The 20,823-nt window shown below is 37.0% G+C and overlaps 1 protein-coding gene across 1 annotated transcript in view; it reads right to left on the bottom strand.

The window, feature by feature from the left end:
- Positions 1-2,228: 2,228 nt before the first annotated feature.
- LOC138711186 (Golgi matrix protein 130 kD) overlaps positions 2,229-20,823 on the bottom strand; it is a 45,639-nt gene continuing 27,044 nt past the window's right edge. Inside the window, exons 9-14 of the mRNA XM_069842548.1 lie at positions 15,379-15,485; positions 13,780-13,921; positions 9,963-10,203; positions 9,365-9,553; positions 6,916-7,158; positions 2,229-3,187 (exon numbers count right to left, since the gene is read on the bottom strand). Of these exons, the coding sequence (XP_069698649.1) occupies positions 2,958-3,187; positions 6,916-7,158; positions 9,365-9,553; positions 9,963-10,203; positions 13,780-13,921; positions 15,379-15,485 (1,152 nt within the window). The 3' untranslated portion in view covers positions 2,229-2,957. The remainder of the gene's footprint in view (positions 3,188-6,915; positions 7,159-9,364; positions 9,554-9,962; positions 10,204-13,779; positions 13,922-15,378; positions 15,486-20,823) is intronic.

Below are 20,823 nucleotides of genomic sequence, written 5' to 3'. Positions count from 1 at the left end.
TGTCTATAGCGTCTGATCTAGTCAGCACTGCTTATGGGTTGAAAGAAACTTTACAAATGTAATGAAGTTCCACATAGAAAAAGTTGTCTGATTTTCTTCTTCTTTTAAGAGCAAAGGATAGATTAACAAAGAGATTACACCAGTAAATCTACTGACATGAGCTTGTAGCATTTAAGTACACTTAAATGCCATCGACCTGGGCAGGGATCGAACCTGCAACCTCGAGCACAGAAGGCCAAGCTATACTGACTACACTACCCAGGTTGACTGATGGTTATTATTCTTAACACACTTCAATATGTCACACTGGCACAAGACAGACAAAACAACATTTTTTTTCATAGTTTGGAACAGACATATGGATGAACATAGTATATTTAGTGCTGATACCTACCATTTCAGGAAAGGCATTGTTAGAATGGTTTTATGAGCAGGCAGTCTGGTGTAAGTTACCATCGGATGCATTCAAGCAAGCAGTGGGCTACTTTGATTCAGTACAATTAGACAGGACTGCAATTTACTCTTAAGAATTTCAGAGTAAAAAGTCTTGAAAATTTAAAGGTTAAGGAAGGCAAATCTTTACCCAAAATAAATTAATCGAAGTATACAAAATGTCCAATATTTCAGGAAAGACTGTGGTCAAGATGAACTAAACTTGACATAATTCTTGGAAATTACACTTTACACAGTATAACACATAATGGTAACTTTACAAATTAACACAGCACATCCTTAAATTATAGTGTATAAAATGAAACCTATGCAGTGTATGTATTATCACAAAATAATGTTACATGCAAAATAAGCATAGCAGAAGACAATTTAAAGATAGATTTCAAATCAGTGCCAGTGTACCACAGTCGACATAGTCCACGAAATTAACGACAATAAAGCCTGGTTCAGATGGTGCTAGTTTCTGGGATTGATTCCATGGTGGCTGTGCTGATGGCTACCCTGCGTGCTCACTTGCTGGCTCCCATGTTGGTAGTGATGGTAGTTGTTCACACGGAGCTCACTCTTTTCACAGTTCAAATTGGAAAATCATCTGCTGCTTCATCTGTTGCCAACACTCATGGTCAAAAAGAAACTAAACCGTGAGTGGAAAACAGGAACATCACTAAGAATATTAATTCGTGCTGAACTTGGACAACCAGGTTCACTAATTGGAGATGATCAAATCTATAATGTAATTGTTACTGCTCATGCCTTCATCATAATTTTTTTCAACTAAAGTCCTACATTAACAATAGTAAAAGGCAAAAAAGGTATCCCCGTAACATGCCATGAAGGCACTTGGGGGTCATGGAGGTAGAGCCCCACGCTTTCCATGACCTCGGCACTAGAATGAGGTGGTGTTCATTAACAATAGTAAATATCGTAATAAGGTAATTAAGTCATAAGTACAAAACAGCTAAAGTCCGATATTTCAATGTTATTTCTTAGAAACTAGAGAATATAGAAATAACAGGTTTAGTTGGAAAACAAAGAACATGGTGATATGGTTTCAGTGGTGATATTATATCATCATCTTTGGTTCCAGCCTGCAAACCATCACGAAAAATAGCAAGGAACCTACCCTCGAAATCCAGCAAGCTAGCCACCAAAGCAACCACCAGAGCGCATTACTTCCAGCAAGTGAACTTGCAGGGCAGCCATCAGTGCAGCCACCTTGGAATCCATCACAGAAATTAGCATAGTCTGAATCGGGCTTAACATGGGCTTCCTTTATGGTGAAAACTGGAGTAACGTATGGCATAAAAAAAAGATTCCTATGCTCGACATGTATGTGTAAATGTAGGATAGAACTGAAGATGAAGCATATTGTTCCACTCTTGTGACATAATATCCATAAATTATAACATGAAAAACAAATTCACAGCTAATAAAAATAGAGCCTTTAAGTTTCCTTAATATACTTTTTTCTTAAAATAATCATACACCATATTTACCCGCATAATAGACGCACTTTATTTTTCGATTTTTATAACAAAAAAAAAGGGTGCATCCTTCATGCGAGGGAAAAATTCTAGTAGGGGGAAAGATAAAGAAAAAACGTATTAAAGTTGAGCCAACTCGAATGCTGAAATAATTGATAGAATATGTAATGATATATGGGCCGCAACTAATTTATATATTGATTGTGTCGCACTTAAGACACCTGATAGTTAGCAGCAATTGTATAAACAGATGATAACTTGTAACAATAAATACAGCGACAATAAGACAAGACACTTTATTGTTATTATTAACACTAGCCTCACCTCATTCACCGTCAGGTTCAGCATCACTGTTATCATCTGTCACAGATTCAATTCCTCTACGCGTCTATTATACGAGGATTTTTATTTTATTTAACTGCTGAGGTTATATCAGCATCGCTGTTTAAATGCCGTCGACCTGGGCCGGGATCGAACTCGCAAAATCTCGAGCACTTTTTTTTTAATTTTGACGCGAAAAATTGAGTCCATTATGCGGGTAAATACAGTATTAATTTAATACAGTAGTAACTGGCAATAGTATTGCATTAGATTTTCCAAATGAAATTTAAAAAACTGTTTCTAATTGAAGATGTGTTTTCAATTTAATGCACCAATAATATTTAATACAGTTTTGTTGTCTGTAACAGAAACACTGAGTAATGACCAACAGAACAATATTGGTGTCTGTGTTACAGAGAAAGTCTTTAACCTTTCTTAAATCGTATCCTCAAAAGGCTTCTATATATTAATTTATATAATTCCTTTATACACTTACTTACATATGTTACAAATGTCCTAACATGTGCAGACATGGGTCTGTACTCTCAAATGTATTTACAATTTATTACTATGTTTCTACACTCTCCCCCTCTCCTCCCAGTAATGTCTTATTTTCAAATAATATACATAAAAATACTCTCATTGTACATATCATTATTAATTAGTATCACTTGCAATTTATCGAAGCCAAGGCAATTTTTACACAGTTATAAGCCTCCCTGAGCACCAAGGACAAGGATGAAAATTTTCACTGCACTGTGGATCCACAAGACTGCTTGTTCCGATTTCAGATATCAGGGCCATGATCTTCACAGCTGTGTCGCCTTCCAGCGCTGGTGAATTGCTGTCTTCTGCTGGAGAAGTGATGTTTGCGTCTGTTTTCGCTTCTATTGCTTCTTCAATCTCTACAATCTCACCATTTGGTATCCCTGCAAGTTTTAATAGACAATTTCACATTTCCAGCATTAATCTATAAAGGTAAAGGTAAAGGTATCCCCCTAACATGCCATGAAGGCACTTGGGGGGCATGGAGGTAGAGCCCCATGCTTTCCATGACCTCGGCACTAGAATGAGGTGGTGTGGTCGGCACCACGCTCTGACCGCCTTTTACCCCCGGGAAAGACCCAGTACTCAATTTTATAGGAGGCTGAGTGAACCTCGGGGCCGTTCTGAAAGTTTGGCAACTAGAAAAAATCCTGTCACTATCTGGGATCCAACCACGGCATTAATCTATACTAATAATAAATCTGTAGCCGAAATTTTTCTGGTAATTTTCGATTTTCCAAAAATAATTGGTCCTAACATATAATTAACCACCCTGAAACCGAAAATCGCATTTTTGAAATTTTTGTTTGTATGTCTGTATGTTTGTTACCTTTTCACGCGATAATGGCTGAACCGATTTATATGAAAATTGGAATATAAATTAAGTTCGTTGTAACTTAGATTTTAGGCTACATGGCATTCAAAATACTTTATTTAAAAGGGGTGTTATAAGGGGGCCTGAATTAAATAAATCGAAATATCTCACTTATTATTGATTTTTGTGAAAGATGTTACATAACAAAAGTTTCTTTAAAAATGATTTCAGATAAGTTTTATTCTTTACAAAATTTTGATAGGACTGATATTTAATGAGATAAATGAGTTTTAAAATTAAAGTAACACCATCTAAGACGGTGCAATGAATTAAGAACAAATGACTTCGTCTATAAGGGGCCTTGGACAACAACAATCGAAACAGGGGCCTTGGACATCAACAATCGAAAGCTATTAAACATAGCCTACAGAGAATGTTTCTGTGTTTGTATGAAGTGATATCAGAAGCTAAATTAACCGATTTGTATAATTAATTATTATTTCACCATTGGAAAGTGTAGTTTCTCTAGATGGACATAATGCTATAATGTTATTACAGTAACGTCTGAGTAAATCGAGGACAGGTAAGATTAAAATAGCTTCTTATGCACAGAAAATTTGATAGACTATTTTGTAATTCGTTTTCTGTATTTCTTAAAATAATATTTATGTACACACTCATTTTAATCTCAAAGAATTAACGAACAACGAGAGTGTATTGATTTAGTATGCAGTAATAGTACGTTAGCTTAGCAATCCATTATTTTATAATTCAAATTTTAACTATGCTCGATTGAATCGTGTTAAAATACATAAAATATATATGCAATAAATGCCATGCAAAAAAAATTGGGTAATGACCGAAGCAGATTATCTTGCGCTGTTGTAAAAGCTGTTCCCTGGATCAAACGTCCTATTTTAATTATGTAATTACTTTATATTTATTTCTAACAGGTGCAGCGGAGTGCACGGGTACGGCTAGTGACAGAAATAAATATCTGTCTTGTGACTACAAACTCTGGATTACCTAGTTTGTAGATTTACGATGCGTAATTTTTCAGAATTTTTTACAAAGTAAACAATTAGGAGTAAGAAAAATATTTATTTTATGCAGAGTGCGTCGTAATTATGTACTATAAAGTAGTGCAGAGCATTCTATACTGAAAATGAAACATTTTTTCATATAAACCAGGCCTGCACAAGGTTTGCGCTCTCTGAGCCGGCTCACAGCTCATGAGCGGAATGCAGGTATTAGCTGCGCTCTGTATAAGGGTGGACTGGAAGAAGGGGTGATCTCGTACAAAATATACACAAAAGGAAGTACTATTACGAGGTTCATCAAATGAATTCCCGTTCAGTGTTTCCAAAACTATCTTGGACTATTATTAATTAATAAAGAAATATTTATTTTACAGAAGTAACAGAAATTCTATAGCTACTTAAACGTACAATATCATTTTGTTATATTTTTATTTATCAGTACGTCAAAACGAGGTTTTATGCTGTTGGCAGCTGAAAGGAACAGTAGCCTACTGATCGTAATGAAACATCAGTTACAGATGTTCGATGTCTGCCTTTATTAAAGTTGATTATAGAAAACAGTTGCTCACAAATATAAATGTTGAGCCAAACATAGCAATCATTTTCACAGCCAGCCTGTGTAGTCGTGGACATTATTGCTAATGTTTAGTCTTGTTAAACTCAACCAGGCTAGTAGTATTATTCAAACGATCTTTAGCCCTTAGGTCACATTGAAGATCAATAAGTTCGAGCTGTAAATCGTTAAATGTTATGTTCCGTCTTTTAGATTCCTCCATACTGTACTGTAGCAGTAGGTAAGCAACGTGAAACAGTTACTGAGAATAGGCCTACACACTGCACTCTACTAGATAGCTGAGTGGTCGTTTCCCTCTCCTCTACCTATAGCAAGTCTATGTCATTCCGACGTATCTTGCTCTCCGTTTTGGCGAGCGGTAAACACAGCTCTCCCGCTCCAAAGGAGTGCGCGCGCGCTCGTTGAGCGCTGTTTGTGCAGGTATGATTTAAACTTATGGTCGTGCCCGCGTCATTATGGAGATAATAATTGGAGCAGTTAGAAAAAGACAACAGCTACTTTGGCCTCCAGATACGGAGGATAGCTGCAAATATATTGAATAAGCAGTCATGGACACCCGATAAGAGGTGGTCCTCCAGCTTGTGGATTGGGCAAAGGGCTAACAACCCATCATCGTAAAAAAAAAACAGCTTCTTACGAATCCATACAATAAGAAATGCATACAGAGTGTTAGTTGGAAGACCAGAGGGAAAAAGGTCTTTGGGGAGGTCGAGACGTAGATGGGAGGATAATATTAAAATGGATTTGAGGTAGGTGGGATATGATGATAGAGACTGGATTACTCTTACACAGGATAGGGACCAATGGTGGGCTTATGTGAGGGCGGCAATGAACCTGCGGGTTCCTTAAAAGCCATTTGTAAGTAAGTTGTTTAATGACGTGGCTATTTACAGTTTATTTGCAAGTTCACAGAAGATGCTCGAAATGTGCACCACTTACTTCACAACACAATTCCGCTCTCCTCCCACATGAATGTCTTGCTCTTTGAACAATGCCTCGAATTGTATGTCCTGCAGCCACAATTGCATTCAACAGATGCTCTCTCGTGGCGTTAAAATAGTCCCTTCATGTGACCCCACAACCAGAAGTCCCAGGGACTGAGTTCAGGCGATCGTGTCGCTCATGCAACAGGCCCGTTGCGTCCAATCCAACTGCCTGGATACCGTTCGTTCAAATGATGTTACACTGCACGACGGTAATGCGTAGATGCTTCACCTTGAAGAGGCCAAGTGTTCAAGTGTTGAGAGTGGTACCGTTTGTTGTGGTAGTTCACCTGTTGACTGACTGTAGCATTTCTCTCTCTTCAATTGTACTTACTGTGTACTGTAGACTGTCGTCTGAGTGACTGATGCATGAACAGCTTCGACATAACACCAACTCGAGCGTCCTACAGTGTTGTCATATTTCGATAACAAAGCCGTCACGGCTATATGTTTATATGACAAATGCTGTTTATATTGAAATATACAATACTCTACAATACTTTATAGTACATAATTTTTTGCCACACCCTGTAAATGAATCAATACTTTTGTAAGACCACAGCCATAAGTTTCAGTTACATATCTCCAACAACTTTTGTTTTTGGTATTTTTTCATAAAATGAATATACATATAAAGAGTTATTAGCAATATTCCATACTTAATTAACACACTAAAAAATAATACGATAAATAATAATACCTTCTTCTACTTCAGGTGAATGATTAATTGATATTTGTGTTAGGTTCTGCAGTGGATTAGTTATGCTTTTCTTTCGATTAGATTCTTTCTCTGCTACCAGCTGTCGTACTAAATTGTTCAGCTCTCCGAGCTTCTTCCTCATGTCTTCTCTGTCCTTAGCAAGCTTCGACAGCTGTTCGTCCTTCTCTTGAGCCCTTTGACGTAGGATACTCCGCTGCACCTGATACAATGCAATGTACTCCCCTGCAAGAAAATCAAACATGTCAGTTTGCTGAACATGTGCACACTTCCTGATGCTGAGAATAGATAAGCACGAATGTTGCAACCTACAAAAAAAATGCAAAATATAATTATTAAGCATGTGAAAATAATGGAGAATAAATTCAAGTTTTTAACTCTGTGTAGATATGTAATGTTTGAAAATTAAGAACTACATATGTGCTCTATCATCACCAATGGCCCAGAGACCATTTCATAAAACTCAACAGGTGTAACAAATATGACAATTACTGTATGCCAATTATGACAAATTTGTCAATATATCATATTTAATAAATATTACAAGTTCTCCTTACATGACAGGCAAAATATTCTAAATTGTCAGACTTGAAAGAACTTGTTTCATAAACTTGACAATTTTATGTGAAATCTTAATGTTCACTTTATTACACTCTAGATGTCTCTCAAGTATGCATACAATAATCGATTTCAACATTGAATGCAATGCACAAACGATTATTTAGATTGGCAACAGGCCATGATTGTTTGGCCAAACACCTGCATAGAATTGGAATATATCAGTCCCCTAACTGCCCATTGTGCAAATCAAACCAAGAAATGGATTCGGAACACCTCAAAATCTGTGCTTCAGTGGCTAGTCATGAAAATATCTTTGAAAAATATTGGAGTGCACGAGGTCAAATGACTTTATTGTCAAACGCCTGGCATTAGAAAACAACAACAATTGATTATTACTGAAAGTAAAGTAACTCAGAGGTAAAACTGGAAACCTTTTTCACAGAATGTCAAGTAATTTTGCTAAGATTACAATCTTAAACTTGATTCCTTTTTGTAGGTTTTCTTCATCACTCTTACTAATGTCACTGCAGCTATTAGCAGTGTTCATTATCAACAACAAATTTTAAATCACATAATATTCTCAAAAATAAATTGTTGAGTTATATACACATTACAAATTACTGGCTACAAATAAAGAATTACCCGTCACTTCTATAATGACAGTTCTACAAATTTGTAAATACAGTATATCAATAAATAATGACATACATATTGTTGTTACAAATACTCATGGAACTTAGATTTTCTTCATTCTCCTACGGGCATTCCTGTAATCATTTGTAAGCTGAGACAGTATGTCAGCATCAAACTTCTTAATCCCTGGACATTTCAGTAAATGTTCTTTATTCATGGTGAAATTCGCATCCTTAGCCTACATACATTTGTTCCATTACACAGTAGGTACAGTAGTCTAAAGGTACGGTCACACGTCGCTACTTTTGCAGCACTGCAGTACAAAAAACTGCGCAACTCTTGTACTGTGACGTGTGAACAACGGTGCAACCTGACAAGTAGCAGCTGCCGAACCTGCTGCCCGCTACTTTTCCATGCTGCGCGCATCTTAGAAGTAGCGACGTGTGAACAGGGTTCTCAGGGTTGCAGCCGCAGCATTTTTGATATCGGTTTTGTTGAAACTTTTGCTGCGGTTGCAACCAGTGTTACCACCCAAATGTGCCAATGATACTTTTATTGTTTGGATATATTTTAATGTTAAATGTGATGAAAATAAATTATTTGTAATAGTTATTAAATACACAACACAGTCTGAGCATAATTGTTGACGATATAATTCATTTTTTAAATTTTCCATAGCGTAGTTCCAAACAGGAGGGTTGCCAACATTGATTACGTGAATATACTGTTGGTTATCATTTAAGTATATAGGCGTTTTTAAAAGCTTTATAGTAAAAATAATGTCAATTTGTGAATACTAGATACGACAGAAAAGCAAATAATAGATAAGGAAGCTTTCGCATGAGTTTCTTAATAATGCGAACATAACCACAAAATGTATATTGAGAAGTCAACACGGAGATGGGAACCTGCAGCATGATTGCGGCTGCAAAAGTAGCGCCTTGTGTGTGAACAGACTCGCAACCTCCAATTGCAACTTTTGCTGCACTCGGGTTGCGCAGCACGAAAAGTAGCGTGCAGCGCGCTACTTTTGGCTTACGTGTGAACACGACACGCAACTTTTGCAGCTGCAGTATAAAAGTAGCTCTGCAAAAGTACCGACATGTGACCGTACCTTAAGATTTAACTAATTTGTCACATTTTTACCTGCCAGCTCAAAAGTTTTATATGATAAAACAACATTGCTACATAATGGTAGTGGATATTTCATCTGGACAATTTTTATACAGTGTCTTACCAATTGTTTCTGTTTCTCCTTGCAACTGCAACACAAGATGTTCCAATCTCTGCTTCTCGTCAGTTAGATCTGCAACTTCTTTCATTGTTTTCGTAAATCTCTCTTCCAGCTGCTCCATTGCTACCTTCATTGACTCGTAATCTTTTGGAATTTCTTCTTCATTCGTTTTCTTACTGAAAACTTCGGGAGCTTGAAGAGAAATTGATATGTCATCAACATTTACTTAAAATAAAGAGTCATTTTGTGATGGGTGACAGGTTATAAAGTCTTAAAGGACACTATTCTGACCAAAAGTAATCGGTAGTATTAGCAGAATAAAAAGAACAATTCAAAACTTGGTCAGAAAGAAAGAAATATGAAATAGAATAGAAAGGACAATCTCACAGAAAGAATTCAACAACAAAAAACAGAATTGGTATAAAGGTTTAGAATTTTATGACAAAAAATGAATATAATTTGTTCACATTTCTTTTGTCAATTTTTGTAAATTTGAAGTAGTTTAATTTAGACTTTCAGCATTATTCATTTTGTAACAACTTCAGGTCATCAAAATCAGAGTCCTTCTTGTAAGTAATGAAGAGAAAAGGCGCACAAGTACCTGAGGAATCTTCCTGCACTGAGTTTTGCTGTTCCTGTTGCTTCAGCTTCTCCAAGAGTTGATCACGCTCTTCTTGAAGCTGTTTGACGCTAGCAGACAGCGTGGCCAAAGTTTCATCTTTGCGAATGCTTGCATCATCCAAACTCACAGCCCCACTGCTGCTGCCTGGATCGTGTATTCTCTGCTGTGCTAACAGTGTCCGAAGTTCGCGATTCTGTGTACTTAGAGCTTGATTGTGTTCCTTAAAATGAATGGAGAAAAGTAAAATTTGAAATAACTATATTAAACACGAAAAAAAGTAATATAATTATAAATGAGGTAAGATTTAACATCAAAATTATATGTATTAGTTGCTTTAACAATATCCTCTATCATGTAAATTATGGGTGGCAATGGGAAGGAGAATGGTCTGCACAAGAGGGAAACAAATTACGAAGTATAAAGAATACTGCAAATCAAGATTTCAGGTATAACTCCCTGTAAAGTTGATTTGAATAATTTCGAGGGAAAAATTGTTCCGGAGCCGGGTATCGAACCCAGGACCTTTGGTTTAACGTACCAACGCTCTACCACTGAGCTACTCGGGAACTCTAACCGACACCGATCCAATTTTTCCCTCTATATCCACAGTCCGACACCCGGCTCCGGAACAATTTTTCCCTCGAAATTATTCAAATCAACTTTACAGGGAGTTATACCTGAAATCTTGATTTGCATAATACACGTCACTGTTCGTTAACAGAAAACTACAATTTAAGTCACACAGAGTTAGTGTGTACTCGAAGTTGGTTGCTTGACGGTTGTCAGCCCACTTTGAGGTCTGTGGATATAGAGGGAAAAATTGGATCGGTGTCGGGTAGAGTTCCTGGGTAGATCAGTGGTACGTTAAACCAAAGGTCCCGGGTTCGATACCCGGCTCCGGAACAATTTTTCCCTCGAAATTATTCAAATCAACTTTACAGGGATTTATACCTGAAATCTTGATTTGCATAATACACGTCACTGTTCGTTAACAGAAAACCACAATTTAAGTCACACGGAGTTAGTGTGCACTCGAAGTTGGTTGCTTGACGGTTGTCAGCCCACTTTGAGGTCTGTGGATATAGAGGGAAAAATTGGATCGGTGTCGGTTAGAGTTCCCGGGTAGCTCAGTGGTAGAGCATTGGTACGTTAAACCAAAGGTCCCGGGTTCGATACCCGGCTCCGGAACAATTTTTCCCTCGAAATTATTATAAAGAATACTGTTCGAGTTTGGGATTTGTCCACAAGAGCATCACGACACGAAGAAGTTTTACTCACCCGAAAGAAGATTGGCCACTGTCATCTGACACATGGCCATCTCCTACATGGCGAACCTCAACCGAAGTGTGAGGTATGCCATGTACCAGTTACGGTCGAGCATATTTTATTGCATTGTAGAAAATACGATAGTGACCGTCAACAATATGAAATTTGGCCGACTCTGTGTGATGCTTTTGCAAATGATTTTAATTGCGGAAATGCAATTCTCAGATTTTTATCGAATACAGGACTTGACAGGGTAATTTAGTTTTTATTGATCCTTTTTGATTATGCTCTGGACCCTCTACATCCGGAGGTTACATTTGGTTTATATTTGTGTTTTACATACCTAGTAAGCTTATATTAAATTAATTTTCATCATTTTGCTAGCTATCTCAAATATTAAATTAATTATAATTGATTGAATTAAATTAGCTCATAAATTAAGTTACTACTTTACCTTATAGGTTTATCTAAATTTAAATAAATACATATGTAGTCTACTAGTCGTTAAAATTGAAGAATTTTGCTGGAGAACCTATTAAGTGTAGTGTAAATATTTGTAATTTAAATATGTATTGCATTAATTAAGGCTGGTTGAGTGGAAGAGAAGGCCTTATGGCCTTAACTCTGCCAGCTAAAATAAAACATTATTATTATTATTATTATTATTATTATTATTATTATTATTATTATTATTATTATTATTATTATTATTATATTTCGAACCTTTTACATCCGAATGTTTTATAAAATTTTGTTTTGAAATATGCTATACAATTTGTCTGAGGTGTTTTATTATTTTATTGGTTCATATTGATTACTACCCAGTGTCTGAGAACTGCTCACTTTTATGAATTTCATTAATCACCTTGTTAATACTACATTTGTATACATCATTTTAACCGTGACGTTTTTTAGTTCTTTATATAGTATTCTGCTTATTGTAGTGTTTGTGTTTTTTGTTTTATGAAGAATTTTAGATAAGGGCACAAATAGCCATAGTAGCTGATGTGCCCATTTTAAACCCCACTATGTATGTATGTTATGCAAGACTCATTCCAATTTTTTATAGTAATAGTGGCCGGGTAGCTCAGTTGGTAGAGCAACTGGCTACGGACTGGAAGATCCGGGGTTCGATCCCAGGTGGTGACAGGATTTTTTTCTCATTGCCAAACTTTCAGAACGGCCCCGAGGTTCACTCAGCCTCCTATAAAATTGAGTACCAGGTCTTTCCTGGGGGTAAAAGGCGGTCAGAGTGTGGTGCCGACCACACCACCTCATTCTAGTGCCGAGGTCATGGAAAGCATGGGGCTCTACCTCCATGCCCTCCAAGTGCCTTCATGGCATGTTACGGGGATACCTTTACCTTTTTTTTTTACCTTTACCTTTTTAATAGCAATTAATATTATGATCAATGATGTCAATCCAAATTAAAGAATGTCACAAAATGATCCAACAACTTCAAAAACTACAGAAAAGAATTCAATTGCAATGGATACCTGCACATTGCGGAATTGCTGGAAATGAAACTGCTGACTTTCTTGCCAAAAAAGGATCCAATTTAATTCAGAATACAAATACAAGCCTACCTTTTACATCTACCAAAAGACTAATTAAAAATAAATATAAAATCAAGCAAAACCAAGCACTATGTACCAAAACCAAAGATAAAAAATGGAGCATTTTAATAAAAAACCAGAAATTATTCCAGAAATCCCACGTAAATCTGCAGTAGCAAAATTCAGACTGCTTACAGAACACGATTATTTGGCCAAACACTTGAATAAAATAGGAATTTACACAAATCCAAATTGCCCTCTATGCAACAAAGAAGAAGAAATGACTGAAGATCATCTCATAACCTGTGAAGTTCTACCTGATGGATCCACCAGAGAAATATTGGAGAGCAAGAACGCTAATGGCTTCGTTGCCAAAGCCCAGCATTAGATAACAACAACAACAACATATTATGATCAATATATTAACTAATTGCTACTAATAATAGTGTGATGCACAGACTGCACTTTCCATGCAGTGCACTTCTAAGCACATAATCTCTATTAAACCATTCACAATTTTTCCTTTATATCCACACAACTCAAATGAGCTGACAAGATGCCAGAACTCAACTTTGAGTGCACACAAATTCTGTGTGACTTAAATTGTGGCTTCCTGTTAACGTACCACCAGTAACGAATATATTATGCAAATCTGGCTTTCAGGTATTGTGACGGTGTCGTGTATAGTTTCTGGGGTAGCTCAGTTGGTAGAGAATTCGTGTGCTAAGCGAAGGGTCCCGGGATTGATACCTGGCCCCGAAACAATTTTTCCTTGAAATTATTCAAACCCGCTTTACAGGGATTTGCATAACGTAATGATGAGTTATGGTATTTCGCAAATACAGGAATGTGAAGATATACCATGACATGATAGATGCTGTTTGACTAATAAATATCATATCATATCATATCATAAATCACTTCTTCTCAATAATCACCACTACTTCTTCCTTCCTTTAGACTGGCTGGCATACCTTGGCTTGTTCCAACTCCTGCTGCAGCAGTTCATTCAACTGTCCATGAGCCTCATGACTGACGAACTCTGCAACTTGATTCTGCTGTAACATCTGATTTGAGTATTGCTGAAGCAGTTGCTCTTTTTCCAACAGCTCAGATCTGCAAAACCACCAATAATATGTCAGACTTCATACAAGCACGTCATTAGGTAACAAGGAAATCAATCCCTTAGGCTCGAAAGATGGTTTAGAAAGGCGAAAAATAAAAAAGGATGGAGGCGACTGCCAGGCATATCAAGGTTTATACCAAACTGTACAATAAATAAAAAAGAGGAATATTTACTCAATAAAATTTGTGATTTTTTTCTTTTTTACTTACAGACATTAATATTTGATGGAAGATCTAATGCAAATAAAATTAGATACAGTTAATTAGTTAAGTTAGTTGCTAATGCTCGCGAACCCATGCCCTGCCCATCTCAAACGTCTGGATTTAATGTTCCTAATTATGTCAGGTGATGTATACAATGCATGCAGTTCTGCGTTGTGCAACTTTCTCCATTCTCCTGTAACTTCATCCCTCTTAGCCCCAAATATTTTCCTAAGAACCTTATTCTCAAACATTTTTAACCTCTGCAAATCTAGTCTTTCAGGTGAAGCTCCCTGTAAAGCAGATTTGAATAATTTCAAGGAAAAATTGTTCTGGGGCCGGGTATCAATCCCGGGACCTCTGGTTGAACGTACCAGCGCTCTCCCAACTGAGCTACCCGAGAACTCCACCCGACATCGTCTCAACTTTTCCCTTTATATCCACACAACTCGCGTGGGCTGTACGTTAACAGAAAACCACAATTCCAAGTCACACAGAGTTTGTGTGCACTCGATGTGGGTGTCTGGCGTATTTGCATAATATATACGTCACTGTGTACGTTAACAAAAAACCACAATTCCAAGTCACACAGAGTTTGTGTGCACTCGATGTGGGTCTCTGGCGTATTTGCATAACATATACGTCACTGTGTACGTTAACAGAAAACCACAATTCCAAGTCACACAGAGTTTGTGTGCACTCGATGTGGGTCTCTGGCATTTTGTCAGCCCACGCGAGTTGTGTGGATATAAAGGGAAAAGTTGAGATGGTGTCAGGTGGAGTTCCCGGGTAGCTCAGTTGGGAGAGTGCTGGTACATTCAACCAGAGGTCCCGGGATCGATACCCGGCCCTGGAACAATTTTTCCTTGAAATTATTCATTCTTAACCTCTGTTTCTCTCTCAAAGTGACAGTCCAAGTTTCACAAACAATTTTTCCTTGAAATTATTCATTCTTAACCTCTGTTTCTCTCTCAAAGTGAGAGTCCAAGTTTCACAAACGTACAGAACAACCATACCAGTAATATAACTGTTTTATAAATTCTATCTTTCAGCTTTTTTTGAGAGCAAAGAGAGAGAAAATACGAATAGAGACTATATTTTTCGCTTCAAAAAGGAGTCATAGAAACCCTGCAGAATGAGAAGAATTTCATTGTGATTTACAGAAGAGGGCAGAAATTCGTGAACTACTTAACGCCCAATTGAAAGCAATTTTACATATTAAAACAGAACAATCAGTATGTGTTCACCTCAATGCAGTCAGTTCCTGCTCTTGCTGGGCCAGCGTCTCACTCTGCTCTTTGCAAACGTGCTGCTCATGTTGCAGCTGTTCTGTCAGCTCTAGTTTATTATTGCTCTACAACACAAGAACAATTTTCAAAATTAAATTGATACACAATTTCACTTATGTTGATTACATAAATTGTATTTAAGCAACTGTGATTTATTGACTTGATTGTGATAGGATTCCTTGTGATGAAACAGCATATGATTAGTAAATATCTATGGTGTGCGACATAAGTCAGAAATTGGTGATTTTGAGTTATGACTTCCATGTAGATACAAAAAAATGTAGATACTTCTTCAGAAGGTATACTGGGTGTTCATTTCAAAGTGTGTCATGACGTCACTGTTGTTGGGTCACCGATTTGAAGTGAGTTTCAGCTTAAATGTTAGAGAAGTTGCCTATTATTTAAGGCGTTCTTCAATCCGAACTTGAGAACGTGTACGGTATAACTTGAACGTCGTAGCAACAGATGGCGGTCTGTACGGTCTATATGCTACCATAACCTCTTTCGAACTGTGTTTTGCGCCGGCAAGTCGTACGCAGGGTATTTGTTATCATCAGTTGCGTACGGTAACATTCCACAACACAAATCAAATGCTCCGTGTCCATGTTGACCGTCGAAGTTAATGTCAACAAATACGTAAGTAATCGTCTTAACCCTCTCCCCATATCCCGACAGTACGTATTTCCAAACAGTTCACATTCCTGCCACTACCGGCGTTACCGTACGTATCGGCACGTACTCTTCAGAATGAACGCCGTACTTGCTAGCCAACTTCTCTGCCTCTTAGATTATACACCTGAGCTGCGGAAGTGTAGGAAGATTGAATTCTCTAGGCTCATCAGCTAGCCACATGACGGCATACAGCAAGCCAAGACACATTTTGAACTGAACACCCAGTAGTGGATATATATCTAGAGGCACAGTGTCAGATTTTCAGCCCATCTAATGATATTGGTTCTCATTTCAAACTTTGCTTTTGCTCTACTGAAAACTTACAATTCATGACTTCTGCCAGTTTTACTGTGAACTATAGATATATGCACGATCATTCCAGGGCAATTCGTGCACAGTACAATGTCCAATATATAGTAACCCAACTACAAAATGTTCACATCTAAAATGTCCAATCAAATAAGGCCACTAGTCAAAATATCCAATAAGAAGATGTGTCCATAAGTCAAAATATTCAATATATAGAAATGTCTACAAGTTAAAATGTCCATTATATAGAAATACCCAATATACAAAAAGTCCAGAAGTCAAAATGTCCAATAGACCTGTATGATATTATATGTGCAGAGAACTACACTGTCAAGATTCCCACCTCCTATATGGAATTCCTAGGAAATAACGTTGCAATGCGATCATAGAACCAATGATGTAGTGGAAGGTTTCCACATTAAATTTCAAAAAATAGTTTCTGGACATCATGTGAGTAGTTGGAGACTTATACAGACGTGGACAAATTATTAGACTAAAACGTTTTTCTTGTAAACATAATATAATTCGTCATATCAACTATCGGTATAATTCACAGTCTTTCTATTATTATAAATGTGATTGTTTACATCTTCTGGTATATTTTTCCAATGGTTAAGTATATTTTATCTGGCTGTGTTGGTACTACTGATGTTTTAATTATATACTGCAGAAGATATTCAACAGTCTGTTCTCCCATGGCCTGCAAAACGACCAGATATGAACAAAATTGAAAATCTGTCATCTATACTGTAGACGAAAGTGAACAAAAAGAGGCTTACTACAAAACATGGACTCATTTAAGCACTGTCTGATATCTGGCTAAATGATGCTGATATTCAAAGAAAGTGTAAAATTTTGGTTTCCAGCATCCCTGACAAAATCAACGTGTTAATGAAGAGTAAGGAAATGTTCACAAAATATTAGTAACTTCCATACTCTACTTTCCGTTCATTATTTCTGTGCAAAATACATTTTTGTTAATTATTTCTGCTGGTAAATACAGCTTTGTTGCACATATGATTAATTTTGTCTAATAATTTGTCCACGTCTGTAGAAAACCTAACACAGCTTGTATAGAATGAGACAGAAAATACGAAATGCAAATTTACAATGGTCGCACAAAAGTAAGGCACCCAGTAACCAGGAAGGATATTACAAATCAACGAAGAACTGGATGGATTGTGAATAAGGACAATAATGCAAAACAATATTTGCGGGCATTTTCATATTATATGAAGCTGCATGATGCTCACTACAAGGCACCAGAAAATTAGAAACTAAAATCTGTTACAGAATACTGTAAATTTAGCTTACATTTTACTGTTAAATTCAGTGGCGGCTCGTGGGTATTGAATTAAAGGGGGCTGCATACAAAAACAAACCAAGCAACTTACGTTATTTAAAGATTAATTCCATGCACCTTATCTTGTAAGTTGTGTTTAAATGAGACAGGCTCATGTTAGTAGATTTACTGGCATTTAAAAGAATCCTGCGGACAAAATTCCGGGCGAATATATAAATGATACATCAATAAATGAAAAAAATAACTGAGCCAGAAATTGAATTCAGGACATTCAAGAGTACGCACCAGAGCGCTTGCCTCATTTATTGTGATGTTAGATGTTTCAGATTCCATTATGGTTTGAAAACATTCTAGCAATGGCTCCTTCTTCTCATGAACAACATTTACTGTTCTTATTTTAAATCCATCTTGTTGCCCCAGCTGATGGAATTGTCTTTGAAACACATTGATCTAATACAGACTGTGTGGAGATCGAGAGACGAAAGCAGGGATACTGGATAAATTAGCAAAAAATATGCGAGCCTTTGTATTTTGTTTAGCGGCTCTTTCCATTATGAGATTCAACTGATGGGCACTTAATTTCACATTTCTCCTGAATTGTTAAGGTACTGAACTGAATAGACTGTAAATATTGTACAGAATTAAACATTGTTGCACTTTTGTTATACTCACAACATTAAAGAAGATGTATTTAAAACTGCGCGCTACTGACAAACTGCTGCAAATTTTGCAGCGCCTGGAAACTCAGGATTCACGGCAAGGGGCAGCAGGGAGGAGGGGTAAAACTAAGGCGCAAAACATCCGAGACGAGTCTGGCAGCTCCAGGGGAGGAAGTGGCTTCACCCTATAGTCCTTGTCTCTGGTTTCGCTCTGGCAGCACCAGGGGAGGAAGTGACTTCACTAACGATTGCGTGCATGTCATTGAGAGCGAAATGTTTTTAAAAATTCGAGCCGCTAAATAGAGACTGTATAATAAAACGAGACAAGAGCAACAAATGTCTGGGGGTGCTGCAACTCCGCAGCCCCTCTTCGAAAGCTGCCCCTGGTTAAATTATTAATTCACATATAATAAATATTATTCTGGACATTTAAGATATTGATCATTTAATGACTGTGGAAATATTTTATATTGGACATTTGATAACTGGGGACATTATTGATAGTATACGTTAATGATAATGGACATTTATACGATGGACATTTTGCAGGGGACTGCATGACCGATAATCATGAGCAATATGGAAATAATTGTGTAACAATAATAATAACAACACACAAAGTAATGGGATAATTCAAAGACATTCTAACAACTTCTATTCTACAAGGAAATCTTGCTCTGCAAAGAAATGATTCAGAAATGTGAAGGTCTCACTAAGCACAATACACACTTCAAATATGTTGTTGTTGTTTTCTAATGCCAGGCATTTGACAACAAAGTCATTTCACCTCTTGCACTCCAATAATTTTCAAAGATATTGTCATGGTTAGCCACTGAAGCACAGATTTTGAGGTGTTCCGAATCCATTTCTTGATTTGAGTTGCAAAGTGGGCAGTTAGGGGATTGATATATTCCAATTCTATGCAGATGCTTGGCCAAACAATCATGGCCTGTTGCCAATCTAAATGCAGCTACAGACGATTTGGGTGGTAAATCGGGAATCAACTGTGGATTATGATGCAGAGAGTTCCATTTTTTCCCTTGGGATTGTGTTATCAAATTTTGTTTGTTGAAGTCGAAGTATGTAGATTTAATAAATCTTTTCACAGAGTAATACGTAGATTTAGTAACAGGTCTGTAAGTAGCAGTGCTGCCCTTCTTTGCTGAAACATCCGCATTCTCGTTTCCCAGGATTCCACAATGGGATGGTATCCATTGGAATACAATTCTTTTATTGAGTGTTATTAGTTGAGAGAGCATTTTATTTATTTCTGCTATTTGAGATGAAGGTGTGTGTTTAGAGACTATTGATAAAATAGCTGCTTTGGAGTCGAACAATATAACTCATTTTTAAATTTATTGATGTGGCATAGAAGATTCCTGAGACTTTCACTTATTGCAATGATTTCTCCATCAAAGCTTGTTGTTCCATATCCAAGAGATTTATAAAGTGAGTAAAGAGACAGCATGTAACACCTGCACCGGAACCTTGTTCTCTGGAGATCAAGGATCCGTCGGTGTATAAATGAAGCCAGTTTTGTGGAGGGTACCTAATATTAATTGTCTCTAAAGACAACTGTTTCATTATTTCAGTGTTTACTTCTGATTTCAGTATTTCTTGTATTAAATTTAGATTATACTCTATATTTAATAGAGTTAAAAGGTTTGGTTTAATTTGTAAGTTTTCTTTTAAATTCGGGACGTTCATTTTCTGTTTTAATTCTTGAACCATGGATATGAAACTTTTTTGAGTTTTCAATATACAGAGAGGACTGTATGAATGCCAATTGTTTCCTGGTAATCTGATAAGTTTCTCATATTGAATCAGTGCTTTTTCTTCTATTATCATTTTGATGCTGTTAATATTAGTGAGGAATCTCATAGAATATTTGAAATATAACAATAATAGAAACACAAATACTGGGTGTTCATTTCAAAGTGTGTCATGACGTCACTGTTGTTGGGTCACCGATTTGAAGCGAGTTTCAGCTTATATGTCAGAGAAGTTGCCTATTATTTAAGGCGTTCTTCAATCTGAACTTGAGAACGTGTACGGTATAACTTGAACGTCGTAGCAACAGATGGCGGTCTGTACGGCCTGTGTGCTACCATAACCTCTTTCGAACTGTTTTTTGCGCGGCAAGTCGTACGCAGGGTATTTGTTATCATCGGTTGCGTACGGTAACATTCCACAACACAAATCAAATGCTCCGTGTCCATGTTGACCGTCGAAGTTAATGTCAACAATCGTCTTAACCCTCTCCCCATATCCGGACAGTATGTATTTCCAAACAGTTCACATTCCTGCCACTACCGGCGTTACCGTACATATCGGTACGTACTCTTCAGAATGAACGCCGTACTTGCTAGGCAGCTTCTCTGCCTCATAAGTTATACACCTCTGCGGAAGTGTAGGAAGATTGAATTCTCTAGGCTCATCGACTAGCCACATGACGGCATA

This window comes from Periplaneta americana, chromosome 12 (genome assembly GCF_040183065.1).
Source record: "Periplaneta americana isolate PAMFEO1 chromosome 12, P.americana_PAMFEO1_priV1, whole genome shotgun sequence".
In the NCBI taxonomy this organism is placed as follows: Eukaryota; Metazoa; Arthropoda; class Insecta; order Blattodea; family Blattidae; genus Periplaneta; species Periplaneta americana.
Note: the sequence above shows the minus strand (reverse complement) of the source record. Positions and strands in the feature narration are given on the sequence as shown.